A 27,832-nucleotide genomic window follows, 5' to 3' on the forward strand; every position below is an offset into this window, starting at 1 on the left:
CTTTTATATCTCACTTGGAGATAGACCCCAAAACCATATTTTCATAGAATCCTGGAATGGTTTGGGTTGGAAGGGACCTCAAAGCTCATCCAGTTCCAACCCCCTGCATGGGCAGGGACACCTCCCACCAGCCCAGGGGGCTCCAAGCCCCATCCAACCATAAAAACTTCCAGGGATGGGGCTTCCACCACCTCTCTGGGCAACCTGTTCCAGCCTCTCACCACCCTCATGGGGAAGAACTTCTTCCTAACTTCCAATCTCAATCTCCCCTCTCTGTCCTGATGTTTCCACCCCATGGCAGGGGGGTTGGAATCAGCTGAGCTTTCAGTTCTCTTCCAACCCAAACCATTCCAGGATTCTGTTTCTTGGGAAGGGAGGGAGAAATTGTTTGGGGTGAGGGTGCTGAGCCCCTGGGTGCCCAGGTTGCCCCCAGAAACTGTGGCTGCCCCATCCCTGGCAGTGTCTCAGGTCAGGTTGGATGGGGCTTGGAGCCCCCTGGGCTGGGGGAGGTGTCCCTGCCCATACAGGGGTTGGAACTGGATGATTCTGAAGGTCCCTCCATCCCAAATCAATCTGGGATTCTATGGAAAGCTGCAGGTCACCAGACCCCACTATGAATTCTTCAGTGCTGGCCATGGGCTGCATGAGGTACCAAGGGCTGTGGAAAAGATGTTGCAAAGCCAGCTACAGCAAATGGCTTTAAAGTGGATGGATATAATCTGGAAAGCACTTGCTTTCCTAGCTGAAGACTTCAAAGTGAAGCAGGAAGGAAAGATGGGAAGGTGGAGTCACAAGGAATCTTCTGTTCCCTGGTCCTGAGGGCAGAAATGGGAACAATAACAAACAGGATGAAGTGGAAACATCACGACAGAGACATCATTAAGGAAAGTCCTAATTTAGGAGTCAGCTATCTGACAGAAAGCTGCTTGTTAGCTACATGCTGACCTGTTAACACCCAGTTAAATCCACCCTTTTCAAGTGATTCATTGAGTGACTTCAGAGGGAGCTGCCTGGATGGCCCAAATCAACTTAGTTACAGTGGATTCTTAATTGAATACCTCTCCTTGCAAGAGGAGAACAGGAGAGGAGAGAGTAAGCCAAAAAGTGACATGGATATCAGTTCCCAAGTTTCCTGATGTGAGGAGAAAGCAGAGATGTTCATTGAGAAGATTTAAAGAAATCTTTTCTTTGGGAGGAGAAAGTCTCATGGTCCTCAAGGGTGTCCAACAGGACTCAGAATGTCCCTCCTGTGGGAAGCACAAAGCTGAGTTGCAGCTGCTGGTCCATAAATCCCTGGAAATATTGAAAAAAAAGGTAAATGTGAAGCTTCAGGTGATGATTTAGTGGTTCAGGTGGTGTAGGACTGGCCTGAGTTGGCCTCAATGATCTTGAAGGCCCTTTCCAACCAGGATGCTCCTGTGATTCTAAATATTTTTCCTATTCTGAGCAACACAAGCTGAAAAGTTTATTAAAAACCCAACTCTGGAGCTTTGAGAGCTCCAGAATCTATGGAAGGCCTGGAGAAAAAAAATAAACAACACAAAAATCCTTTGGCATCAGCAGATTACTGAAGGTTATAGAGCAGATGAAATGGTGCCCAGAGGCACAGCACTTGCCAGCAGCTCTGCCTGAGTCTCCTGGGTTCCTCTCCTGCTTTTCAGCAGCTTTAGAATAAAGTTCAAGAAGGAGAAAATTGAACCTGCAAAGTCCCAGGCAGTGGCACTGAATCACAGGCACCACAAATGCAGAGGCAAGAGGTGCTCCCAAAGCCAGCAAAAAGAGAAGTTTGGAAGAACAAAAGTTGTTTTTCTTTCTGTTCCACTGGCCTCACTTTCATGAGGGCAGGAAAAAAACCAAAAAACCAACCCAAACTGCTGGCACCATCTCAGTGGTGGGATGAAAGAAGAGGGGAGTAGGTGCTGTTCCAGTTTGTGAGCTAGCCAGCTGGTCTTTCTCTTTTTAAAACAAGCAGGGAGGGAGGAAAGGTCTAATTAACAGAATTTCTTTCTTAAATATAATCAAAAAAAGTGTTGAGTAGGATGCTGTTTGGAAGCCCTACCTGAAACCATCCTTTTCCTTCTCATGACCAGAGGAAAGCCAAATAAATCTATTAGATAGTGAGAAGCTCTTGGCAGAGTGAGATCTATCTATAGCATCAGGTTCTGAATAATTTAATTGTCCTTTCCTAGGGAATTTGCCCCTAATCACTGCCATCCCTTCTGACCAGTACCCAGCAAACCAGTGAGGTGCTGTTCTCCTGAGGTGGAAAAAACCAAAAAAAACCCCAAACTGCTGCCTCCTTTTCTCAACCTGTCTTGGAAGGAAGAGGCCAAATGGTCTTCCACCATCTGCTCAGAAACCTGTAAGCACAAAGGGGAAGAAGAATGATTTTCCTGTCATGTAACCCCAGAAGAAATCCAGGCTGGGTGGAGAATGACTGGAGAGCAGCCCTGAGGAGAAGGACTTGGGGGGTTTGGGGTGAGGAGAAGCTCAAGAGAGGCATCAAACCCCCCATGTCCTGGGCTGCATCCCCAGCAGTGTGAGCAGCAGGGCCAGGGAGGGGATTGTCCCCCTCTGCTGGGCTCTGGGGAGCCCCCCCTGGGGTAAAGCTGTGTCCAGCTCTGGGGTCCCCAGCAGCAGAAGGACACGGAGCTGTTGGAGCCAGTGCAGAGGAGGCCCTGGAGCTGCTGGGAGGGCTGGAGCAGCTCTGCTCTGGAGCCAGGCTGAGAGAGTTGGGGGTGTTGAGGCTGGAGAAGAGAAGGATCCCATGGGGAGACCTTAGAGCACCTTCCAGTGCCTGAAGGGGCTCCAGGAAAGCTGGGGAGGGACTTGGGACAAGGGCCTGGAGGGATGGGACCCTCCGAGGGGGAAGGGTTTCCAGCTGGAAGAGGGGAGATGGAGAGATCTTGGGCAGGGAGGGAGGGAGAAATTGTTTGGGGTGAGGGTGCTGAGCTTTAGAACCAGGTTGCCCAGGAAAAGAGTCTCTGCCCCATCCCTGGCAGTGTTCAAAGCCAGGTTGGATGGGGCTTGGAGCAATCTGGGAGGGAGGTGCCCCTGCCCATGGCAGGGGGGTTGGAATGAGCTGAGCTTTCAGTTCTCTTCCAACCCAAACCATTCCAGGATTCTGTTTCTTGGGCAGGGAGGGAGGGAGAAATTGTTTGGGGTGAGGGTGCTGAGCCCCTGGGTGCCCAGGTTGCCCCCAGAAGCTGTGGCTGCCCCATCCCTGGAGGTGTTGATGGTTGGATGGGGCTTGGAGCCCCCTGGGCTGGTGGGAGGTGTCCCTGCCCATGCAGGGGTTGGGACTGGATGAGCTTTGAGGTCCCTTCCAACCCAACCCATTCCATGATCCTATGATTTATCCCTCAGTGATTCAGGAAGGGATTTTCAGCCATCCCATGGCACAGAGAGGAATCACCCCAGTTCAAGCTCTCCTCAGAGCACTCCCCAGCACACACTGTGCAAGCTCCCACTTCATTACTTGAGCAAAGCTGTCTCATTTTTCTCCTGTAATTTGCAGGATTAGAGGCTGCTGTGCAGAGCAGGCAAGCTGAAGCAGATCAATGCTGAGGACTCTGTAGAGTTCAAATATTTGAGACTGGCAGTGAAATAAAAGCCAGGATCTCATCCTGGTCAGTTACAAGAGGAAAACTGGGGCAAAAGAGATTGCTGGAATGAAAGAAATCAGATTCCTGGGCTGCAATCAGAGCACTGGTGGTTTTAATACTGTGAATTTTTGTTCTGGTTAAAGCCTCACATCTAGAGAGATGTTTCTCCTAGAACAGGGGCTATTTCATAGAATCAGAGAATGGGCTGGGTTGGAAGGGACCTCAGAGCTCATCAAGTCCAACCCTTGATCCACTCCCACTGCAGTTCCCAGCCCATGGCACTGAGTGCCACATCCAGGCTCTTTGGAAATATCTCCAGGGATGGAGAATACACCCCTTCCCTGGGCAGCCCATTCCAATGGCTGAGCACCCTCTCCAGAAAGAAATTCTTTCTAATGTCCAACCTAAACCTCCCCTGGCACAACTTGAGACCTCTTGTGCCCTCTTGTCTTGCTGAGAGTTGCCTGGGAAAAGAGCCCAACCCCCCCCTGGCTCCAACCTCCTTTCAGGGAGTTGGAGAGAGTGATGAGGTCTCCCCTGAGCCTCCTCTTCTCCAGCCTCAACACCCCCAGCTCCCTCAGCCTCTCCTCAGAGGATCTGTGCTGGATCCCTTCCCCAGCCCAGTTGCCTCCTTTGGACCTGCTCCAGCACCTCAATCTCCTTCCTGAGCTGAGGGGCCCAGAACTGGACACAGGACTCAAGCTGTGGCCTCCCCAGGGCTGAGCACAGGGGCAGAATCCCTTCCCTGGACCTGCTGGCCACGCTGTTCCTGAGCCAGCCCAGGATGCCATTGGCCTTCTTGGCCACCTGGGCACACTGCTGGCTCATGTTCAGCTTCCTGGCAATCCAGACTCCCAGGTCCCTCTCTGTCTGGCTGCTCCCCAACCACTCTGTCCCCAGCCTGTAGCACTCAGGGGGTTGTTGCTTTCATACTGAGTGATGAAAATGAACTGCAGGTACAGCCATGAATATTTAAACAAGCTGTTTCTGGCTGCTCAAACCTCCCAGAACTGAGTACATATCCCACCAGGGTCACTTCTCTACAGCACAGAGGGTGGAAGGATGACAGCTGCCAAGTCACTGCTGTGACTCCTGGTTCTTCTTCATTTAGGGCAGGGTAGTTCTGGGCAGCTCTTTTATCCCTTCTGGCTCCTCCTCTGAGATGTTTTGGCCTCTGAGTTTTGCTTCCAGGAAGTTCAGGCAGCTCTGCTGCTTGTCCTCTGCATTTCCTCATTTTGAGTCTCTTAAAATTCTTCCTGTCCCACTAACAGGATGAGGAAAAGGAACAGCACAGAGACAGAGCTACAACCACACTGAATTTGTCCTGTGTAGGGTCTTCTGCTCACCAGACTTGTCCCCAAACCTGCTGCCTCTTCCCATCTACTTGCAATCTTCAAATCCTACAAATCCCAGAGCAAGGCCACAGCATTGTCAGTGTTAAGAACTGCAATAGATTTTCTGTTTCAAGCACTATTTTGGGGGATAAAAACTAAAGAGCTAGAGGATGTAAAGCCAACAAATCCAGAGAGGCTTTTGGTTCCCACCTTTCCAAGTGGTGGATAGCTAAGGTGTGTTTGTGTACAAAGCCTCTTTGATCCTTCTTAAGGCTTTCTAAAGATGGCATCAGGATTATTTTCCCCCCTACTTCAGTTTTTCACATCCTGAAGAGCAGGTTTCAGTATCTCCCTTTCCATTTATGATTTCTGCAAGACTTTTGAAGGCCATTTAGGTCTAGAGCTGAAGTCAAAGCACTGCTTACTCTTGGCAGACAGAACAAGAGAGTCAGTGCTGATCCTGACTCCAGTCTTCAAAGCTTCATCTTTTTCACAGCAGCCAGACACTGAGTTTGTAATGTGTGTAATTAAGGTGCTGCTGGGATGAGCAGGATGTGGATGTGTTGCTGAGAATGAGGTTTCAAACCTGTTGGTTCATCCAGGCTCTCCAGATCACACAGCTCCCTTCTGTCCCAGGCTGCCCACACCCCAAAAAAACAACACCCAAGAGAGAAGGTGGCTGTGCCTGGGTCCCTGACACCCCAGTGACAACAGCCTGGGGACAGAGATACCAAACACAACCTGTAGGCCACCAGCCAAGAGCCTGTCAAAGCCCTGAAGTCTCTAAAGCAGTGTTTCTAGGAGGAGATCATTCTCACAGCCCCCAGGAGACTCCTTGGGTTTGGACTGATGTGCCCAGAACAGGTTTGGGTTTTCATCCTGCTTCTCAGAGGCTTTTGTTTTCTAGCAATCACATATTTGGGGGTCTTGAGGCTGGAGAAGAGAAGGATCCCATGGGGAGACCTTAGAGCACCTTCCAGTGCCTGAAGGGGCTCCAGGAAAGCTGGGGAGGGACTTGGGACAAGGGCCTGGAGGGATGGGACCCTCCGAGGGGGAAGGGTTTCCAGCTGGGAGAGGGGAGATGGAGAGGAGATCTTGGGCAGGGAGGGAGGGAGGGAGAAATTGTTTGGGGTGAGGGTGCTGAGCTTTAGAACCAGGTTGCCCAGGAAAAGAGTCTCTGCCCCATCCCTGGCAGTGTTCAAAGCCAGGTTGGATGGGGCTTGGAGCAATCTGGGAGGGAGGTGTCCCTGCCCATGGCAGGGGGGTTGGAATGAGCTGAGCTTTCAGTTCTCTTCCAACCCAAACCATTCCAGGATTCTGTTTCTTGGGGAGGGAGGGAGGGAGAAATTGTTTGGGGTGAGGGTGCTGAGCCCCTGGGTGCCCAGGTTGCCCCCAGAAACTGTGGCTGCCCCATCCCTGGAAGCATTCAAAGCCAAGTTGGATGAGGCTTGGAGCACCCTGGGAGCTGTCACTGCCCATGGCAGAGAGGTTGGAACCAGATGACCTTTAAGGTCCCTTCCAACACAAAACCCATTCCATGACTCAATGATTCTCTGATATTTCTACAAGTGTGCAATCAATTGTCACTATTTCCTGTGGTGAGAAGAACAGGAATGGGATTGTAATCCACGAGAGCATCCCAGAGAGGAAAATACCTGTGAATGAAGTCCCTGAGGAGAAAAAAGTCCTTGTGAGTGAACTGTCCTTATTGAGAAAGCAGAGCAAAAGAGGAAATCTTTTCCCCAGAAAGAAAGGTAACACTAAAGCTGAGTTTTCCTTGGGCTGTTAGGTTTTCCCTTTTTGGGTTGTTTGTCAGAGGTGGGATGATCCCATATCTCTCTTTCTCTGACAGAAATTCCCCTGCAGGTCCAGCCCAGGATTTGGCTTCAAGCTTCCTCCCTCACATGCCACAAAGAGGTTCAGAATTTTTAGGGGTTCTGTTGTGTATTTTTTAAGGGCCTAACAGAAACTTTGAACTTCTTCACACACACAAAAAAAAAAATCCTCAACCACTTTACTGTGACTGGAACACTGGGGAAATTACAGCTCAAGACAAGAACCTAAATGCTGAGCACACAAGAAGCAAAGATATACTTAGGCTTCCAGATTGTTTCTGTCCACTTAATCCTGACAAAAACACTGGAAAAACATAAATGTGGACAGCAAGATTTTCAATCAGGAGAAGAACAAACCACACACCACCTAAAATAAGACATTTTTGATCTTTCTAAAGCAGAAAAGCCTAAAAATAATTCCTTCCTTTCCCTTAACCAACACACAATTTTCCCCAGCACAAGGCAGCAAAAACACAAGCAAATTGCTTTTTTTTTCTTTTTTTTTTTTCCCTGAGCTGTTAAGCCATCAACAGAGTCTTTTGTAGACACCTCTTGAGAAATGCTCCTGTTGGGAAACCCCCAGATAGAAATACTCTGAGAAAGCACAAAGAGGGGCACAACACTGGCACCAGCTCCTGCCTGTTTACCTTTGGTCATCATCTCCCCGTGCAAATGAAATTCTCCAGAGTGAAAAAGGTGAAAAAAGGTAAAATATCTTTTCTACAAACAGCAAGGGGAGGGGGAAGGAGAATGTGTGGAAAGCAGAACCCTAAAACAGGGACAGCCCAGAGGTAATTTGAAGGACACAGGGCTCAGCAGGAGCACAGGAGGTCTGCAGGGAGGGACGTGGTGAACATGCCCAAAGCCAAAGCTGTTGGAGCTCTTTGCAGGCTTTCCAGCCAGGAATTACTCCTAAAAGTGGGATGAAAAGGAGACAGATTCCTCCTGAAAACTCTGCAAGAGAATGGGGAGATGAGAAAAACCTGGTTGGAAGGAAATGAAGGGAAGGGGGGAAAAAACCCATTCCTCTCTCTCTATATCAATGCTTATGTAAGGGCTGCAACTGGAGCTCTCTAAATGGGAAGGGAACAGATGTCAAAGAGGGAGAAAACTCCAGCAATTGATTCAAATGTTTGGGGTTTTTTTCTCCCATCAAGTCTTTTTTTTTCAGGAAGACTGAAAGTCAGGTTTGGGTTGGCAAAGGTTGGGGCTGAGGGCTCAGGTGGAGCTGAATGGGGGGGGAAGTTTGGTCCCAGGGCTGCAGCAGCACTGCCCCTGTGCAGGTTCCAGGTTGGGAGAGAATCCATAGGCAAAAAAAAGGGGGAAGAGGGAAAGGGAGACAGGAAGGGGGAAAGGAAGGGGGAAAGGAAGGGGGAAAGGAAGGGGGAAAGGAAGGGGGAAAGGAAGGGGGAAAGGAAGGGGGAAAGGAAGGGGGAAAGGAAGGGGGAAAGGAAGGGGGAAAGGAAGGGGGAAAGGAAGGGGGAAAGGAAGGGGGAAAGGAAGGGGGAAAGGAAGGGGGAAAGGAAGGGGGAAAGGAAGGGGGAAAGGAAGGGGGAAAGGAAGGGGGAAAGGAAGGGGGAAAGGAAGGGGGAAAGGAAGGGGGAAAGGAAGGGGGAAAGGAAGGGGGAAAGGAAGGGGGAAAGGAAGGGGGAAAGGAAGGGGGAAAGGAAGGGGGAAAGGAAGGGGGAAAGGAAAGGGGAAAGGAAAGGGGAAAGGAAAGGGGAAAGGAAAGGGGAAAGGAAAGGGGAAAGGAAAGGGGAAAGGAAAGGGGAAAGGAAAGGGGAAAGGAAAGGGGAAAGGAAAGGGAGAAAGGGAGAAAGGGAAGGGAAGGCCCCAAAAAAGGCCCCAAAAAAGAGCCCTTATCAGAGAAGGAAGGAAACAATATTGGGAGAATTTGCTCCCAGAAGATAAGGTGTGGAGCAAATTCAAGAGTGGTCTTGCACCAGGCTTGAAAGCATCCTTGCTGCAGGACAAGGTTTCACAGGGATGGAAGTGCAGACCCTGGGCTGAGAGCCCCTTCCCTGGTGCTCCAGATGTGTGGAATGGCAGCTCCTACCCCTGAGGCCACGGGGGGTTCACACAGAGCCCCCCTGAGTGGCAGGGTGATGGGTGGCTGGGGCAGAAGAAGGATGCTCAGGGCTTGGGGTACCCCCATCCTGGGTGGCAGCACCCCAGCAACAGCAGGGCACAAGATAAGGAAGTGGGGATCCCCCAAACCAGCTGGGAACACCCCCTCATCACAGGACCATGGGGTGCCCCCACATCCCTCACAGAACTGTCAGGATGGGGATGATTTCCCTAATTTTGTGACTGTAGGTTAACCCCAGCCTCCTCCTGCAAATATTCCAGGGCTGGTGGGGTTGGGGTGAGCCACACCCCCAGAATCTCTGGAGTAAACCCCCCAACACTGTTAGGAAAACAATGGAAAAGAGGAAGAATCACCCAGGGCAGGGGACTGGGCACACATCTCATCATCCTCTGGTAGCCCAGAATCTGATCCAGTGGGGAAGGGGTGGTGGCACCCTGGGTCAGCCCAGGGATCACAGAGTCACTGAGCGGGGACAATGAAGCACCCTGTGCCACCCCCTGTCCCATGCCCACGGGGATGAACCATCCCTGGAGGGCATCCAATCACCCCCCAAAGCACTGAGACCACCAAGACAAGGAGGGGAGAATCCCCCAAGGTCATAGGAGAGGGGTGACCCCTGCCCTGGGGTTCTGAGAGGGGTGACCACCCACCCCATGAGGCTGTGGGTCCCCTAAGATTATCTGGAAATGGGTCACCACCCCCATTCACAAATCTGGGCTCCAACATCCCGGAGCTTTTGGGATGGGAACGTCCCAGCCCTCCCCACACCACCCCATAACAGGTCCATGGGGTACCCCAGTTCACCCCAAAAATGTCTCAGAGCCATGGGGCTGAGGGTCACTTCCCTCAGTTACAGGTTATCCACATCCTCAGGGCCCCAAGTGCCCCAGCCCATGACACCCTGAGGCCCTGGGGACAGGGAGACATCCCCCACCCCTCATGCCAGGCCCATGGGGTACCCCAGTTCCCTCCCAAAATGTCTCAGAGCTGTGGGGAAGGGGTAATCCCCCCAACTGTGGGGTATCTGTCCCCTCAGGGATGCAAGAATCTTAATCCTGGGTGTCTTGGGGACAAGGTGACACCCCCAACCCCCTATTCCAGGTCCATAGGGCACCCCAACCCCCCCCCAAAATGTCTCAGAGCTTTAGGGAAGGGGGTAACCCCATCAACTGGGGGGTATCTGTCCCCTCAGGGCTGCAAGTACCTTAATCTTGGGTATCTTGAGGACAAGGTGACACCCCCCCAACCCCCTATTCCAGCTCCATGGGGTACCCCAGCTCCCCCCAAAAATGTTTCAGAGCTGTAGGAACAAGGGTAATCCCCCCAACTGTAGACTATCCATTCCCTCAGAGTCTCAGATGCCTGGTCCATGACACCCCACAACCTTTGCCCTTTGCCCCCCCATTCCAGGTCCTTAGGGCACCCCAGTCACCCCAAAAATGTCTCAGAGGTGTGGGGACAAGGGTAATCTTCCCAACTGTTGGGTATCTGTCCCCTTTAGGGATGCAAGTGCCTAAATCCTGGGTGTCTTGGGGACTTGGTGACACCCCCAACTCCCTATTCTAGAACCATAGGGCACCCCAGCCCCCCCCCCAAAATGTCTCAGAGCTGTGGGGAAGGGGTAACCCCCTCAACAGTGGGGTATCCATCCCCTCATGGCTGCAAGTACCTTAATCTTGGGTGTCTTGGGGACAAGGTGACACCCCCAACCCCCTATTCCAGGTCCATAGGGCACCCCAGCCCCCCCCCCAAAATGTCTCAGAGCTGTGGTGAAGGGGGTCACCCCATCAACTGTGGGGTATCCATCCCCTCAGGGCTGCAAGTATCTTAATCTTGGGTGTCTTGGGGACAAGGTGACACCCCCCAACTCCCTATTCTAGACCCATAGGGCACCCCAGTCCCCCCCCCAAAAATGTCTCAGAGCTGTGGGGAAGGCGGTAACCCCCTCAACTGTGGGGTACCCATCCCCTCAGGGCTGCAAGTACCTTAATCTTGAGTGTCTTGGGGACAAGGTGACACCCCCAACTCCCTATTCTAGAACCATGGGGCACCCCAACCCCCCCCACTCCCTCCCCCAAATGTCTCAGAGCTGTGGGGAAGGGGTAACCCCCTCAACTGCAGGGTATCCATCCCCTCAGGGCTGCAAGTGCCTTAATCTTGGGTGTCTTGGGGACAAGCTGACACCCCCCAACTCCCTATTCTAGATCCATAGGGCACCCCAGCCCCCCCCCCCAAAATGTCTCAGAGCTGTGGGGAAGGGGGTAACCCCCTCAACTGCGGGGTACCCATCCCCTCAGGGGCCGGGGCCTTGGGGACAGGGTGACACCTCCCACTCCCTTGTCCCCCCCCTGATTCCGGATCCCTGGGGCAGTGCAGTTACTCCCCACATTTCCCCAGAGCCCGGGTCACACACACAGCTGCCAGCTGGGGGTCTCCGTCCCCTCAGGGCCCTGGGTGCTCCGGCCGGTGACGAGGCCTTGGGGACAACCCTGTCACCCTCCCCCTTCCTCCTCCGGTGACCCGCCCGCTACTCACCCGCCGATCGCGGCCTTCCCGGTAGCTGCACGAAGCGGTTGAGGAGACCGAGGCCACCATCCCCCTCAGCACCTCCCGATCCTTCCCTGACGCCTTCCCGGGCACCCTCAGCCGCAGACATGGCCCCGTCCGCTCCACCTCAGGGAGAGCCCCGCGGCTGCCAGAGGCGGAGCCGCCTCCTCCTCCCCACCCCCCCCCACTCCCTCACAAAACCTCGAACATCAGCCAGCGGCCAATAAACGATGGTTTTCTACAGCCGCAGCCTATAAAACGCGAGCTTCTTGGCGGGTGGGAGGAGGCTGCGGGGTGAAGGGCGTTGCTGTGAGGGGCTGAGGCAGCGATGGCGGCGCCTGCGCGGCGGGAGGGCGCCCGAAGCGGCGTTTAGTGAGGGGGTTGGGTGGGGGATCCGGGGGAGGGAAGGCTGAGGCCCCTGTCATGGAGGCTGCATGACCCCTCCGTGAGGAGCAGGAGGCTGTGAGGGGTTAGCGGAGGGGGATGAGGAGCCCCAGAGAGGAGGAGGAAGGATCCTGCGCTGCCGCCTTTCCCGCCTCTCCCCCCTCCCCTCACCTCATCCTTCCCCGGCTCCTGAGGGGGTGAGGGACCAAGATGGCGACGGCAGCGGTGGGGGGGACGCGGGGGAGGCCGCCCCCTGTCACCCCCCAACAGATCCGTCACCTCATCGAGGGGGGAATCGCCCCCGAAGCTGCCGGAGCCGAGGGGTGAGAGGGGAGAGGGAGGAGGAGGAGGGGGGATAGGAAGAAATGGTGGGGTCTGAGGGGGAACCTGGAACATCGGTGTGTGAGGAGGCCTGGGGGGGGGGGCACTGGAGGGGTGACTGCGGGGTATTGGGGGGTGGCTGGGGGGGTGTCCTGGGGGGTTACTGAGAGGGTCCTGGGAGGTGACTTTGGGGGTTACTGAGGGGGTCCTAGGAGTTGACTGGGGGGGGGGTCCTGCGGGATTACTGAGGGGGTCCCTGGGAGGTGACTTCGGGGGTTACTGAGAGTGACTGGGGGGATCCTGGGAGGTGACCTTGGGGGTTACTGAGGGGGTCCTAGGAGTTGACCGGGGGGAGGTCCTGGGGGATTACTGAGGGGGTCCCTAGGAGGTGACTTTGGGGGTTACTGAGGGGGTCCCTGGGAGGTGACCAGAGGAGGGTTCTGGGACGTGACTTTTGGGGTTACTGAGGATGACTGGGGGGGGTCCTGGGAGGTGACTTTGGGGGGGGATACTGAAAGGGTCCTGGGAGGTGACTGGGGGGGAGGTTCTGGGGGGTTACTGAGGAGGTCCCTGGGAGGTGACTGGAGGGGGTCCTGGGACGTGACTGGGAGGTGGGGGGGAGTCTGGGAGGTGACCTTAGGGGGGTACTGAGGGGTTGCTAAGGGGTCCCAGGTGTCCAGGGGGGGGACTGAGGGGGTCCCTGGGAGGTGTCTAAGGGGGTGACTGGGGGTGGGGTCCTGGGAGGTCAGTCCTGGGAGGTGATGGGAGATATTGGGGATGTGGGGGGGGATTGCTGGGAGACAGTGGGAGAGATGGTTTGTGGGGTGTGCTGGGAGGTACTGGGAGGCAGTACTGGGGGCACTGAGGAGCACTGGAGGCTGTATGGGTTGGACTAGGAGGTACTGGGTTTACTGGGGGCACTGAGGGATACTGGGAGGTGGTACTGGTGGCCCTAACAAGCACTGCAACATAGTACTGGTGGATCTAAGGGATACTGGGAGTTAAGAACGTAGGAAGTTCCATCTCAGCATGAGGAGAAACTTGTTGAGGGTGAGGCTGAGGGAGCCCTGGCCCAGGCTGCCCAGAGAGGTTGTGGAGTCTCCTTCTCTGGAGCCTTTCCAAACCCCCCTGGATGTGTTCCTGTGTGGGCTGCCCTGGGGGATCCTGCTGGGGCAGGGGGGTTGCACTGGGGCATCTCCACACCTCCCTTCCCATCCCTGACATTCTCTGCTAACATTCTATGATTGTGAAATGTTTAATGTGCATCTTGGCTTGCTGCATCGTAATTTTCTTAAAATTGCTTGCTTTATTAATAAACTAATTAAAAGTTGGAGCTTTGGAGAAAGGGATTTGGTAAGGGTCAGCCTGAAAGATGAGAGGTTATAAACATGGTCTGTGGATTTTTGATTAAGGAAATCTCTTCAGATGCTTCCCTGGCTCACTTGCTGTTCCTTTTAGGAAGGACACATCCAACTGGTTGGAATCAGCTAATGGGTCTTCTCAAATGGATGCTCTCTCCCTGGAGTCTGCCAGCAAGGAAGCCTATTTCAGCAGAGTAGAAACATTCACTATATCCTTCCTGATGCTGACAATCCAACTGTCCCAACTCTGCTGTCACCCTTCCCCTTCTTCCCAGGCTCCATCCTAAAGAATCATGGAATCACAGAGTGCTTTGGGTTGGAAGGGACCTTCAAGGTCATCCAGTCCCAACCTCTCACAGGGAGCAGGGACACCTCCCCAGCCCAGGGTGCTCCAAGGCCCATCCAACCTGACCTGAGACACTGCCAGGGATGGGGCAGCCACAACTTCCTTGGACAACCTGGGCACCCAGGGGCTCAGCACCCTCACCCCAAAGAATTTCTCCCCAAGAAACAGAATCCTGGAATGGTTTGGGTTGGAAGAGAACTGAAAGCTCAGCTCATTCCAACCCCCCTGCCATGGGCAGGGACACCTCCCTCCCAGATTGCTCCAAGCCCCATCCAACCTGGCTTTGAACACTGCCAGGGATGGGGCAGAGACTCTTTTCCTGGGCAACCTGGTTCTAAAGCTCAGCACCCTCACCCCAAACAATTTCTCCCTCCCTCCCTCCCTCCCTGCCCAAGATCTCCTCTCCATCTCCCCTCTCCCAGCTGGAAACCCTTCCCCCTCGCAGGGTCCCATCCCTCCAGGCCCTTGTCCCAAGTCCCTCCCCAGCTTTCCTGGAGCCCCTTCAGGCACTGGAAGGTGCTCTAAGGTCTCCCCATGGGATCCTTCTCTTCTCCAGCCTCAACACCCCCAACTCTCTCACCATTTCTTTGACCAAATAAACCCTGACCAAAGCTTTAACTGTTCACCCCATCATTTATTGAGTTTTATCCTTAATGCCAGCACCCCCTAAAGTGGGCAGGCAAACCCCACGAGCTGTCCCCCCTGGTTTGTGCCAGGTATGGCTGGACCAACGTGGAGTGTGACATGCTGAAGTGCTCCAGCTGCCAGGCTTTCCTCTGTGTCAGCCTCCAGCTCACCTGTGACTTCAACAAGTGTATGTACCCCTGGGGGGTGGGCAGTGGGATTTGGGGGTGTCTGGGTCTCATGTTGGGCATAAATGACTTCCCTAGTCCTGTCCTGGGTGGTGGTGGGTGTTTGATGGCTCTGAAAATAAAGTATGAGTCAAATAAATCTTTAGTTGGTGAGAAGATGAGGAAACTTCTGGCTCCCTTTGTCAGAGATGGGTTAGAATAGAATCCTAAAGTTTCTCTGGTTGCAAAAAATGTTTAAGCTTAACCCAGCCCTGCCAAGGCCACCCCCACCCCATGTCCCTCATCCCCACATCCCCAGGGCTCTGAAACCCCTCCAGGGATGATGGGGACTCCAGCCCTGCCCTGGGCAGCCTGGGCCAGGCCCTGACAACCCTTCCCAGCAAGAAATTTCTCCCAGTTTCCAATCTACACTTCCCCTGGTGCAACTTGAGGCTGTTTCCTCTTGTCCTGTTGCTTGTTTTTGGGAGAAGAGACTTGGAAGAGACCTGTGATGATCATCCCTGATTGCTTTGGGACTGGGCAAGAGTTAAAACACATGAAGGTCGTTGTCCTTAAAGCTTGGGGCATCAACCACTTCTCCAGGAAGCCTGTTCCACCCTCTCAGTAAAGAAATGTTTCCTGTATCAAGTCCTGAGGTGGTTTTGAACCATTCCCACCAGTCCTGTCTCTGGGGAGCAGAGATCAGCTCCTCCCTGTCCACTTCCCCTCCTCTGGAAGCTTTTGGGAGCAATGAGGTCACCCCTCAGCCTCCTTTTCTCCAAAGCAGACAAACCCAGGCCCTCATTTTTCTTTTCCCCACCTCTGTCCTCTGCAGAAAGGTGTTGGTTACCCCACCACAAATAAATGTTTTTTATTTTCTTCTCTGCCAGGGCTTTTCTGACCTGGAAGGTGGCAGAGAGTGCAGCCCCAATTTCTGACCCAGTGAGGAGCTGTGGGAAGGTTTCCTTTTGGGTCACTCAGTGCTGCTGTCTGCTGTTTGTTCAGACTTTTATCTCCTTTTTAAATAAACCTTGGCCTCATTATTCAGGTGATCATCACCCTGGTTTAGGGAAACCTGAAACCAGACAGAGGCTACAAGGAGGGCTTGGAAAACAAACTGAAAAAGAAGTGGTTTGGGTCTGAAAGGTTGTCAGGGTTTAACACTGGCCCAGCAATTAAACCAAGTACCAGATGCTCTCTATTAATGCCCCTCCCCTCCCTGATAAAGAAAGGAGAGAGAATAAGGGAGAGAGACTGCTGGGTTGGGAACTAAACTACACAGCTTGAATGGAACAGGAATGAGAAATAGGAAAAATGACTAAATCTCTACAAATCTACAGGAAAATTGATCCCAGGTTCCTCCCCCCTCTCCCCCAAGAACTCTCCCATCCCCACTGAGGCTGCAGGGCAGCCCTGGGAAAGTCCAGGCTGGAATCCTGGGCTCAGGAGCAGTTGGGAGCTGGAGGCAGGAACACAGAGATTCAGGCTGGGATGGATCAGGAGCAGAGGCAGAGGAAGGGATGGAATCCTCCCAGGATGCTGAAGCAAAGAGGGAGAGGGGAAGAAGGGGAAGCAGGAAGGGCTTTGAGCCTGGGGATCCCTCCAGTTTATGCTGAGGATGAGGTGGATGGGATGGAATCCTCTGTTTGGTCAATTCTGGTCATTTCTCTTGTCTGTTCCTCCCCACAGGAGGGTTTCAGGTGGGACCTCTTGACTCCTTTTCTCCTTTTGGAGGGCAAAATGTTCCTCAGAGCTGAGCAGTGTCCTTGGCTCTGCAGCCCATTCTCCAGCAGTAACTATAACCATGGAGTGGGCTCAGTCCCAGCAGCAGCCACTGCCTGAGAAACTTGCTGTGAATTTCAGCAAGTGCAGCTCCTGACAAGAGACTGAGCTGAAAGCAAAAGCACAAGACAGAAAATCCCCTTTCTCCTGGCCCAAACCAGGACAAAGGTGGGAAGAAGTTAAATTAAGTATTAAATCTTTTTTATTATTATTATTTTGAGGAGGATTTGATTCCCAGAGGTGACTGATTTGGCTCCTGCAGCCAGGGTAGAAGGGTTGGGTGAGTTACCAGGGGCCTGGCAGCAGCCCAGGAGGTATCTTTGGCAAGAGCAGATGGTCCCTGACCCCCTGGCTGAGCTTTGTTTTCCCTGTGCTGGCAGCTCCCCTGCTCCCTGGTGGCTGTGCCTGGCAACAGGAGGGAATTTGGGCTGTGGGGAGGAGGAACCACTGGTGATGGTGTTGTGGAGCTGATCCCTGGAGCCATCCTGAGGAAGGAGCCACCACTCTGGGGTTGCCTGGAGGGGCAGCAGCAGCAGCTCCTGGGTGGAGAGGGAGGTGAAAGAGGTGAGAGCTTCAGGCTGTGCAACCTCCAGCCTCAGGTGACATCTGTGATGAGCAGGAGGAGCAGGGAAACCCTCAGAGCCTGGTGCCTTCTTCTCCTGGTTTGGTTTTTCCCAACCATTCCCTGGGGAGGTGGCTCCAGAGGGAGTAGCAGTGAGCTTTGCCTTGCAGATAAGGAGCGCTGCATGGAGCTGAAGAAGGCCTTGTGCACTGCTCATGAGAAGTTCTGCTTCTGGCCAGACAGCCCCTGCCCAGGTGGGTGTCTCCAAGCCTGCTTAGTGCCTGTGCCTGGCATCATTTCCTTTTTTTCCTCCCTTTCTGCCATAGGATCATGGAATGGGTTGGGTTGGAAGGGACCTTAAAGCTCATCCAGTCCCAACCCCCTGCATGGGCAGGGACACCTCCCACCAGCCCAGGGGGCTCCAAGCTCCATCCAACCTGACCTTGAATGGTTCCAGGGATGGGGCAGCCACAGCTTTTCTGGGCACTCTGAGCTGGGTACCTCACAGCAAGTAATTTCTCCCTAAGATTTCATTTTTCCCCCTATCATTACATATTCCACCAGCCCAGGGGGCTCCAAGCCCCATCCAACCTTCAACACCTCCAGGGATGGGGCAGCCACAGCTTCTGGGGGCAACCTGGGCACCCAGGGGCTCAGCACCCTCACCCCAAACAATTTCTCCCTCCCTCCCTGCCCAAGAAAGAGAATCCTGGAATGGTTTGGGTTGGAAGAGAACTGAAAGCTCAGCTCATTCCAACCCCCCTGCCATGGGCAGGGACACCTCCCTCCCAGATTGCTCCAAGCCCCATCCAACCTGGCTTTGAACACTGCCAGGGATGGGGCAGAGACTCTTTTCCTGGGCAACCTGGTTCTAAAGCTCAGCACCCTCACCCCAAACAATTTCTCCCTCCCTCCCTCCCTCCCTCCCTGCCCAAGATCTCCTCTCCATCTCCCCTCTCCCAGCTGGAAACCCTTCCCCCTCGCAGGGTCCCATCCCTCCAGGCCCTTGTCCCAAGTCCCTCCCCAGCTTTCCTGGAGCCCCTTCAGGCACTGGAAGGTGCTCTAAGGTCTCCCCATGGGATCCTTCTCTTCTCCAGCCTCAACACCCCCAACTCTCCCAGCCTGTCCTAACAGAGCTGTCCCATCCCTCTGGTCATTTCTGTGGCCTCCTCTGGCCCCACTCCAGCAGGTCCATGTCTGTCCCATGCTGAAGGCCCTAGAGCTGGACGTGGTACTCCAGGTGGGAGAATTCTTATGATCCAAAAGATGATCTCTGGAGCAGCATTAACACAACCTCCAGACCCCTGCTGCTGTTGTAGGAATCACAGAATGGTTTGGGTTGGAAGGGACCTTAAAGATCATCAAGATCCAGCCCCCTGCATGGGCAGGGACACCTCCCCCCTGATCAGAATTGTGCTTTCTCCTCAAGTTCTCAGTGTCAAAGGCCAACAGATCCCCTCAGAGCTGTGCTGTGTGGGGAGGGCTGGTTGCAAAGGACAAAAGCTGTGCTCAGCTTTTCTTTTAAAAGCCAAGAGACCATTACAGGGTGACCTTGGCTGACCTCCTCTCCTCTCTTGCCCTGTGGCATAAGGGGGGGATGGGGGAGGTTGGTGGCACAGCTCAGACCTCCCACCTTGGCTTTCCCCAGATCGTTTTGCCATGCTGCTGGTGGATGAGCCCAGAGCTCTTCTCCAGGACTTCCTGGAACGTTTCCAGAGCCTCTGTCAGCTGGAGCTGCAGCTGCCCTCCCTCAGACCAGAGGACATGAAAACCATGGTGAGTTTTCCTCTGCCTACAGGGTCAGGTGCCTTCAAGTCCCTGGTGATGATGCCAGGAACACCTGTGCTGTGCAAACCCTGACCAAAACAGTTGTGAGATCCAAACCAGAGATTCCAGCTCTGGGGTGGGCAAAGCTCAGCCCTGCTCGTGTCTGCCCTGTGGTCTCTCTTTGCCTTGACTTTCTCCTCAGACATTCCCCAGGGAGTGGTTTCACCTGGTGGTTTGGGAAGCCCATAAAAGGGATCTTGGAAAGTGTGCCATGGAAGCTCTTGACCAGCACAGGCACAGCTGGCTTGTGTCACCACAGTGGGAAGTGTGCTCTGCACCTTTCCTGGTTTGTGTGGTGCTCTTTTGCCTGGAAAAGTGATTTGGGAAGGTGCTACAGCCTCCAGGCTTTCCATGAGATGTGGCAGCTCCTGGATTGCTCCTTTAGCTGGAATCCCACAAGGCAGTTGTTGCATTAGGTGGGTGTCAGGGATTAACACTGCCCTGGCAGTTAAACCAAATAACTGATGCTCTCTATTAATCCCCTTCCCCTCCCTGATAAAGGAAGGAGAGAGAATAAGGGAGAGAGACTGCTGGGTTGGGAACTAAACTACACAGCTTGAATGGAACAGGAATGAGAAATAGGAAAAATGACTAAATCTCTACAAATCTACAGGAAAATTGATCCCAGGTTCCTCCCCCCTCTCCCCCAAGAACTCTCCCATCCCCACTGAGGCTGCAGGGCAGCCCTGGGAAAGTCCAGGCTGGAATCCTGGGCTCAGGAGCAGTTGGGAGCTGGAGGCAGGAACACAGAGATTCAGGCTGGGATGGATCAGGAGCAGAGGCAGAGGAAGGGATGGAATCCTCCCAGGATGCTGAAGCAAAGAGGGAGAGGGGAAGAAGGGGAAGCAGGAAGGGCTTTGAGCCTGGGGATCCCTCCAATTTCTCCTGAGGATGAGGTGGATGGGATGGAATCCTCTGTTTGGTCAATTCTGGTCATTTCTCTTGTCTGTTCCTCCCCACAGGAGGGTTTCAGGTGGGACCTCTTGACTCCTTTTCTCCTTTTGGAGGGCAAAATGTTCCTCAGAGCTGAGCAGTGTCCTTGGCTCTGCAGCCCATTCTCCAGCAGTAACTATAACCATGGAGTGGGCTCAGTCCCAGCAGCAGCCACTGCCTGAGAAACTTGCTGTGAATTTCAGCAAGTGCAGCTCCTGACAAGAGACTGAGCTGAAAGCAAAAGCACAAGACAGAAAATCCCCTTTCTCCTGGCCCAAACCAGGACAGTGGGATGAGGAATTTGAGGTGCTAGAGGTAGCCCCAGAGCAGAAGTGTGGGCAGAGACCCCTGAAGGTGAAGAGAAATCAGGGAGTGAGGTACAGGAAGACCTCTTGAGTGGGGCAGACACGTGAGGAGGCTCAGCAGGCAGGAGGGAAGAGCAGGAGCTACAGCAGGAGAAGCTGGAGTGTAGCTGCAGCCAGGAACAAGTGTGGGATTGCCTCCTCAGAGGGACCTGGCCAGGCCCTGCTCCACTCCAGCCAAGTCTGGCTTGCTGGGCACTTGCTTGCTGGGAACCAGATGGCTCTCAGCAGGAAGAAACCATGCAGGAACCAGGGAACTCTTCATCCATTCAGCAGAAATCAACAGAAGGTGTTTTATGGTTGCCACCACGGGCTGTGAAACCCAGCAGAACACCTTCTCTGAGAAGAGACAGCAGAAGCCCATCCCATCTCCACATCTAACTCCCACTGGGAGCAAGGGCTGGAGCCCAGCTGACAGATTTGGGGACTTTCTTTCCTTTCTGTGTCTCAGCAAACACAGCCAAGGACAACCAGGAGGAAGCCATTGCTTCTACCCAGAGCAGAAGTGCTCAGGGTGCTGCCTCATGCACCCAACCCTTCTGGGGAGAGAAAAGGGGATTTTTGTGCATATTGGACACGTTTTTTGAGTAGAAGCAGTGGGTTCTCTCAGGTTCTGTTACCTTTCTCTCTCCTGCAGTCCCTGACAGAGGAGAAGATCAGCCTCCTCCTCCAGCTGATTGGGGAGGAACTGGAGCATAAAAAGGAGGGAGAGAAACCACCCGTGAAGTTTGCCACAGAAATCCTGCAGGTGCAGGTTCCTGCCTGCATCCTGGCACTCTGTGGCTGGACCTGCAGGTGGGTGGGGGTGCAGGGATGGAACCCAAGTGTCTGCTGCACCTGGTGGTGGTGCTGAAACCTTTCTGAGGGGGGAGGAATGGGGATGACCCCCTGTGAAATGCAGGATATCCCATATTTCACTTGTTGGGTTTTGGTTTTTTAATCAAGCCATGAAAATCGATGGTGGAAATCATAGAATCATGGAATGGTTTGAGTTGGAAGGGACCTTAGAGACCATCCAGTTCCAATCCCCCTATCATTACATATTCCACCAGCCCAGGGGGCTCCAAGCCCCATCCAACCTTCAACACCTCCAGGGATGGGGCAGCCACAGCTTCTGGGGGCAACCTGGGCACCCAGGGGCTCAGCACCCTCACCCCAAACAATTTCTCCCTCCCTCCCTGCCCAAGAAACAGAATCCTGGGATGGTTTGGGTTGGAAGAGAACTGAAAGCTCAGCTCATTCCAACCCCCCTGCCATGGGCAGGGACACCTCCCTCCCAGATTGCTCCAAGCCCCATCCAACCTGGCTTTGAACACTGCCAGGGATGGGGCAGAGACTCTTTTCCTGGGCAACCTGGTTCTAAAGCTCAGCACCCTCACCCCAAAGAATTTCTCCCTCCCTCCCTCCCTCCCTGCCCAAGATCTCCTCTCCATCTCCCCTCTCCCAGCTGGAAACCCTTCCCCCTCGCAGGGTCCCATCCCTCCAGGCCCTTGTCCCAAGTCCCTCCCCAGCTTTCCTGGAGCCCCTTCAGGCACTGGAAGGTGCTCTAAGGTCTCCCCATGGGATCCTTCTCTTCTCCAGCCTCAACACCCCCAAATATGTGATTGCTACAAAGAACACTTCATTTTGGCTTCCCATCAAGCACGGGCACACTCAGCTGTGACATTCCAGCCCAGAGTGTCCCCACCATCAGTCTCTGAACTTTCCAGCACAGTGGCAGCTCTGCTCTTCCTCATCATATTCCCTTTTCCAGCCAACACCCTTCAGCAAGCTCCTTGAGCCACAGTGTGGCCCCCCTGCTCATAGCACAGACCCTGGGGAGATGTGAAGCTCTGGGTGATGAGGCTTCTGAAAGCCTGACTGGGGTGACATCTCAGGGGTTGATTTCAACATCTAAATCAGCAACAAGAAAGGCAACAAATAGTTCACTTTTTTACAACTCTCTGCCATCTCAGAGGACACAGAAGGCTGGAGCAGCTCCGCTCTGGAGCCAGGCTGAGAGAGTTGGGGGTGTTGAGGCTGGAGAAGAGAAGGATCCCATGGGGAGACCTTAGAGCACCTTCCAGTGCCTGAAGGGGCTCCAGGAAAGCTGGGGAGGGACTTGGGACAAGGGCCTGGAGGGATGGGACCCTCCGAGGGGGAAGGGTTTCCAGCTGGGAGAGGGGAGATGGAGAGGAGATCTTGGGCAGGGAGGGAGGGAGGGAGGGAGAAATTGTTTGGGGTGAGGGTGCTGAGCTTTAGAACCAGGTTGCCCAGGAAAAGAGTCTCTGCCCCATCCCTGGCAGTGTTCAAAGCCAGGTTGGATGGGGCTTGGAGCAATCTGGGAGGGAGGTGTCCCTGCCCATGGCAGGGGGGTTGGAATGAGCTGAGCTTTCAGTTCTCTTCCAACCCAAACCATTCCAGGATTCTGTTTCTTGGGCAGGGAGGGAGGGAGAAATTGTTTGGGGTGAGGGTGCTGAGCCCCTGGGTGCCCAGGTTGCCCCCAGAAGCTGTGGCTGCCCCATCCCTGGAGGGGTTGAAGGTTGGATGGGGCTTGGAGCCCCCTGGGCTGGTGGGAGGTGTCCCTGCCCATGGCAGGAGGGTGGGATTAGGTGATCTCTGGGGTTCCTTCCAACCCAACCCATGCTGGGATTCTATGGAAATGTAACCAAACCCATTTAAATCATCTCTATATTTGGGATTTCATGGACTTGTTTTACTTCCCACACGGGGACACAAAAACACTGAGTCTGTGCCTCATCCTGGGTGTCTTGATGCCTTGGAGTGTGCTGCCCCCTGACTGAGGTGCTCCCTGGGCTCTGCCAAATCCCTTCCTGTGTTCCAAAAGCTGGAATTTTGGGGGATGAGTCCCCTTCTCTCCTGACTCCTTGGCTCTGTCCCCGCAGCGTTTCTGCCGGCTCCGTGCACCTCTCAGTGATCACCTGCTCCCGTTGCATGAGGAAGGTTGGGCTCTGGGGCTTTCACCAGCTGGAATCTGGGGGGCCAGAGCTGGACTCCTGCAGCCCCACCAGTGTTTCACCCACCCCCCCTGAGAGGTTGCTGCTTCTGCCCACCTCTCCACGCAGGATGCTCACCCGCAGCCAAGACACTGCCTCTCCGGGCTCTGAGCAGGTAGGGCTCAGGATGTGTGTGGCCACCAAGGTGGCCACCAGGTGGCCAGATACAAGCATCCTGGCTTGTATCAGCACTACTGTGGCCAGCAGGAGCAGGGCAGGGATCATCCCCCTGTGCTGAGGCTGCACCTCAAATCCTGGGGTCAGTTTTGGGCCCCTCAGGACCAGAAGGATATTGAGGGGTTGGAGAGTGTCCAGAGAAGGGGATGGAGCTGGGCTGGAAAATGAGGGGCTGAAGGGGCTGATGAACTTCAGAGGAGCACCTGAGGGATCTGGGAATGTTAAACCTGGAGTAGAGGAGCTGAGGGGGGAGATCTTTGGGGTCTCTGCAGCTCCCTGAGCTAAGGAGCTGGGGGAATGTTAAAGCTGGAGCAGAGGAGGCTGAGGGGGGAGACCTTTGGGGTCTCTGCAGCTCCCTGATGCAAAGGAGATTGGAGCCAGGGGGTGTCAGTCTCATCTCCCAAGGAACAAGAGGGAATGGCCTTAAGTTGTTTTAGGGGAGGTTTAGATTGGAGGGTAGAAGAAAATTCTTCACTGAAAGGATGATTAAACACTGGCCCAGGCTGCCCAGGGCAGTGGTGGAGTCCCCATTCCTGGAGGTCTTAAAAAAACTGTGTAGATGTGGCATTTTTGGTCATGGTTTAGTGGGCGTTTGGTTGATGTTTTGATGATCTTTGAGGTCTTTTCCAACATCCACGATTCAATGTCTGAGTGATACAGGTGGTGGCACACAGGGTGTAGTTTGGGTGTCCCCTTGGAAGGGGCTCAACTTGGTGCCTTGTCTTCAACAGGAGTGGGCTGCTGAGAATTTTACCCCTGCTCTTGGCAGCTCTTTGTCTTGTCCTTCTGCAGGAGAGCAAAAAAAAGTCCTTCCAGCCAGGATCTCAAGGCTTTTCAAACTCAGGGTGCTCCAAATCAGGGGCTGCCTTCACCCATGTCCAACCAGCATCCAAGCTGCTCCTGGTTGGAAGAGAAGGTGGCCCAGCTCCTTCTAGGATGCCCAAGGGAACTGTCATGTCTTCTTTGAACTAGGTTGAGCCTCTTTTGCCAGGCTGAGACTTCATAGAATCCTAGAATCCTAGAACTGGCTGGGTTGGAAGGGACCTCAGAGCTCATCAAGTCCAACCCTTGATCCACTCCCACTGCAGTTCCCAGCCCATGGCACTGAGTGCCACATCCAGGCTCTTTGGAAATATCTCCAGGGATGGAGAATCCACCCCTTCCCTGGGCAGCCCATTCCAATGGCTGATCACCCTCTCCAGAAAGAAATTCTTTCTAATGTCCAACCTAAACCTCCCCTGGCACAACTTGAGACCTCTTGTGCCCTCTTGTCTTGCTGAGAGTTGCCTGGGAAAAGAGCCCAACCCCCCCTGGCTCCAACCTCCTTTCAGGGAGTTGGAGAGAGTGATGAGGTCTCCCCTGAGCCTCCTCTTCTCCAGCCTCAACACCCCCAGCTCCCTCAGCCTCTCCTCAGAGGATCTGTGCTGGATCCCTTCCCCAGCCCAGTTGCCTCCTTTGGACCTGCTCCAGCACCTCAATCTCCTTCCTGAGCTGAGGGGCCCAGAACTGGACACAGGACTCAAGCTGTGGCCTCCCCAGAGCTGAGCACAGGGGCAAGTGCTGAGGGACATGCTGGTGACCAGAGGTGCTCCATGAATTCCTTGTCCTTTTTCCCCTGGCAGCATGAGAAGAGCCCCTCCCCATCCATCCCTCGCCCCCGGAGCTGGGATTCTCCCATCCCTCTGGAACGAGCTGATCTGGAAGTGGCCACCCCTGCTCCCAGGAGCCGCCCTGTCACCCGCAGCATGGGGCAGGGGGACAACGTGGAGGTGCCATCCAGTCCTCTCCGTAGACCCAAGAGGCCAAGGCTCTGCTCTTCCAGCAGCTCTGTGAGTGACCTGGATGCAATTCCATCTGAAGGGGGAGGAGAGGGATCCAGGGAAGGGCGGTCCTGATCACGGATGGACCAGTGATCCCCATGGGGAGTGGGGCTCAAGCCTTGTGCTATGCAGGGAGAGGGTTTTGTTATGGGATTGGTGTCTGGTTGTAACCATCCTGTCTCTGTCTTCCTTCCCTGTCATTTCCTCCATCCATCCATCCATCCATCCATCCATCCATCCATCCATCCATCCATCCAGGACACTTCTCTGAGGAGCTTCTTTGATCCCAGCTCACAGCATCGCAATTGGTGTCCCTGGGTCAACGCGGTGGAGGGAGAGGAAGCCCTGGAAGACACCACAGCCCAGGTGGAGAAGAAGCCTCCAAAGGCAGAGCCAGGCTGGAGAGTGGTACTGGACACACTCCTGGCCACCAGAAAATGTGACAGAGTGCCTGAGACAGAGCCTGTGGTGAGCCCATGGCACCTCCAGCCCTAAACCCAACCCCTCCAAACCCTTTTTGCCCCAGCCTTGTGTAGGGCTGAAAGCTTGCAGGCAGAATTTGGGGTAGATGGGCTTTTTTAGGGCTGAATGCAAACCCAGCTGGGTGACAAGGACCAAGGGTATCTGCAGAGTCTCAGCTTTCCCTCAGCCCAGCTTCTCTGAGTGCCTCTCAGCCAGGTCTCATCCGTGACACCAATGGGTTGTGTGTGGATCTGCTCAAGGGCTGCTATAAATAAGTCTTTTCCCAGCAGCTCAGCTCTGCCTGAGATCCAGTTTCATTCCATGTCCCCATAGGGACCTCCCAACCCTCTCTCCAGGCATCCTGACCACTGGCTCCTGCAGCCACCAGGCTGTTGAATCAGTGGTTTTACTGAGCTGGAGGAGCAGAACTGAGGTCCCAACCCTCCTCCCTCCCCGAGCAGCTGTGGAGCAGCTGGTACCTGCTGCTGCCTCCCTGAGCCTCATGATTCCCTTGGATTCCTCCTCCTGGCTCTTCCTTGCTTTGCTTGAGGCTAAGCTGCAGGACCTGGTGGAGCAGTTCTGCTTCAGCATTTGTCTTGGGGCCTTGTGTCCCCACCAAGTTCATGTCATGGAATCAGGGGATGGTTTGGGTTGGAAGGGACCTTCAAAATCATCCAGTTCCAAAGCTGTCAGCCTCCCACCAGCCCAGGGGGCTCCAAGCCCCATCCAACCTGACCTGAGACACTGCCAGGGATGGGGCAGCCACAGCTTCTGGGGGCAACCTGGGCACCCAGGGGCTCAGCACCCTCACCCCAAACAATTTCTCCCTCCCTCCCTCCCTGCCCAAGAAAGAGAATCCTGGAATGGGTTGGGTGGGAAGAGAACTGAAAGCTCAGCTCATTCCAACCCCCCTGCCATGGGCAGGGACACCTCCCTCCCAGATTGCTCCAAGCCCCATCCAACCTGGCTTTGAACACTGCCAGGGATGGGGCAGAGACTCTTTTCCTGGGCAACCTGGTTCTAAAGCTCAGCACCCTCACCCCAAACAATTTCTCCCTCCCTCCCTCCCTCCCTGCCCAAGATCTCCTCTCCATCTCCCCTCTCCCAGCTGCAAACCCTTCCCCCTCGCAGGGTCCCATCCCTCCAGGCCCTTGTCCCAAGTCCCTCCCCAGCTTTCCTGGAGCCCCTTCAGGCACTGGAAGGTGCTCTGAGGTCTCCCCATGGGATCCTTCTCTTCTCCAGCCTCAAGACCCCCAACTCTCTCAGCCTGGCTCCAGAGCAGAGCTGCTCCAGCCCTCCCAGCAGCTCCAGGGCCTCCTCTGCACTGGCTCCAACAGCTCCGTGTCCTTCTGCTGCTGGGGACCCCAGAGCTGGACACAGCTTTACCCCAGGGGGGGCTCCCCAGAGCCCAGCAGAGGGGGACAATCCCCTCCCTGGGGATGCAGCCCAGGACATGGGGGGGTTTCTGGGCTGCCAGTGTTGGTCCCTTCCAGCTGTGCCTTCTGCTGGGAAGCTCCAGCAGGTCCTGTGGGACCAGACAGGAGGATTTAGGGAATGGTTGGACTCCTGCTCCTTGTTGCAGGTTGCTGTTCTCCGCTGTGGTTTTGGTAAACAGGGTTAATGAAGTAGAGGAGCAAATGAATCTCCTGGCAACCAATCAGGATATTTTGGATGGGTTGTTTTTTTGTTCTTTGTTTTTTTTTTTTTAACTTGCTACACAAGCTTTTCAACCAGGTCCTTGAGGCTGTAGCAGTGCCTTAACCTCTGGTTGTCTCTTTGCTCCCCTCTTCCTGCAGAGCCTCTCGGTCAAGTCCTGCAAAGTGTTCCGCATTTTCCGGCAGTGGGAGAGCATGAACTCCTCCTGACCAGACAGACCTCTGCCTCTGGGAATCTCCAGCCTGGGCAGCACGGGGCATCACCTTGGTCTGGCAGAGACCTCAGAGTTGTTCCCACAGCAGCTCCAAGCCCTGGGGAGGGGATGCTGAGGAGGCTCCGTGCCAAACGCAGCCCCGAGAGGCCGCTGGGACCCCCTCCCCCTCTCTGCCTTCCTTCAAGCCCCCCTTTACCTTCACAAACTGCTGCTGCTGCTGGAGCCCTTGGCCCTGGGGGCTTCCACAGCCCTGATCGGAGTTTGGGACATGCCTGTGGGTGCACGGGGAGGAGGAGATGTGGTCACCTCCCCAAGGTGACCATCTTGTCCAGCTGTGACCCTCCAGGGAAGTGATGCCAGGTGGGAATAAACATTTCACATTTTTATTTTTTTTTTTTTCTTCTTTTTGTTTTGCTGCTGTGATGCTT

General features: G+C 54.4%; 2 protein-coding genes across 2 annotated transcripts in view; one reads left to right on the forward strand and one right to left on the reverse strand.

The window, feature by feature from the left end:
* The window catches only part of KLHDC10 (kelch domain containing 10), a 31,732-nt gene extending 20,121 nt beyond the window's left edge, over positions 1–11,611 (reverse strand). Inside the window, exon 1 of the mRNA XM_071734275.1 lies at positions 11,399–11,611. Coding sequence (XP_071590376.1) covers positions 11,399–11,519 — 121 coding nt within the window. The 5' untranslated portion in view covers positions 11,520–11,611. The remainder of the gene's footprint in view (positions 1–11,398) is intronic.
* Positions 11,612–11,795: 184 nt separating this feature from the next.
* Positions 11,796–27,802, forward strand: ZC3HC1 (zinc finger C3HC-type containing 1). Its single transcript, XM_071734276.1, has 10 exons — positions 11,796–12,117; positions 13,574–13,685; positions 14,486–14,636; positions 17,128–17,211; positions 18,606–18,733; positions 20,717–20,874; positions 22,965–23,190; positions 24,875–25,081; positions 25,331–25,540; positions 27,331–27,802. Exons 1-10 carry the CDS (start codon positions 12,005–12,007, stop codon positions 27,397–27,399), a joined length of 1,458 nt encoding a protein of 485 aa, XP_071590377.1. The 5' UTR covers positions 11,796–12,004; the 3' UTR covers positions 27,400–27,802.
* Positions 27,803–27,832: the final 30 nt, after the last annotated feature.

The sequence above is a fragment of the Heliangelus exortis genome, chromosome 1, assembly GCF_036169615.1.
Source record: "Heliangelus exortis chromosome 1, bHelExo1.hap1, whole genome shotgun sequence".
In the NCBI taxonomy this organism is placed as follows: Eukaryota; Metazoa; Chordata; class Aves; order Apodiformes; family Trochilidae; genus Heliangelus; species Heliangelus exortis.

What these genes read in the sequence shown, in the direction of transcription:
- ZC3HC1 (XM_071734276.1), top strand. Translation starts at nt 12,005, where the DNA reads ATGGCGACGGCAGCGGTGGGGGGGACGCGGGGGAGGCCGCCCCCTGTC. An exon ending in GAAGCTGCCGGAGCCGAGGG is followed by an intron (nt 12,118 to 13,573) that starts GTGAGAGGGGAG and finishes TGTTCCTTTTAG; the next exon opens with GAAGGACACATCCAACTGGT. An exon ending in GCAGAGTAGAAACATTCACT is followed by an intron (nt 13,686 to 14,485) that starts ATATCCTTCCTG and finishes TAATGCCAGCAC; the next exon opens with CCCCTAAAGTGGGCAGGCAA.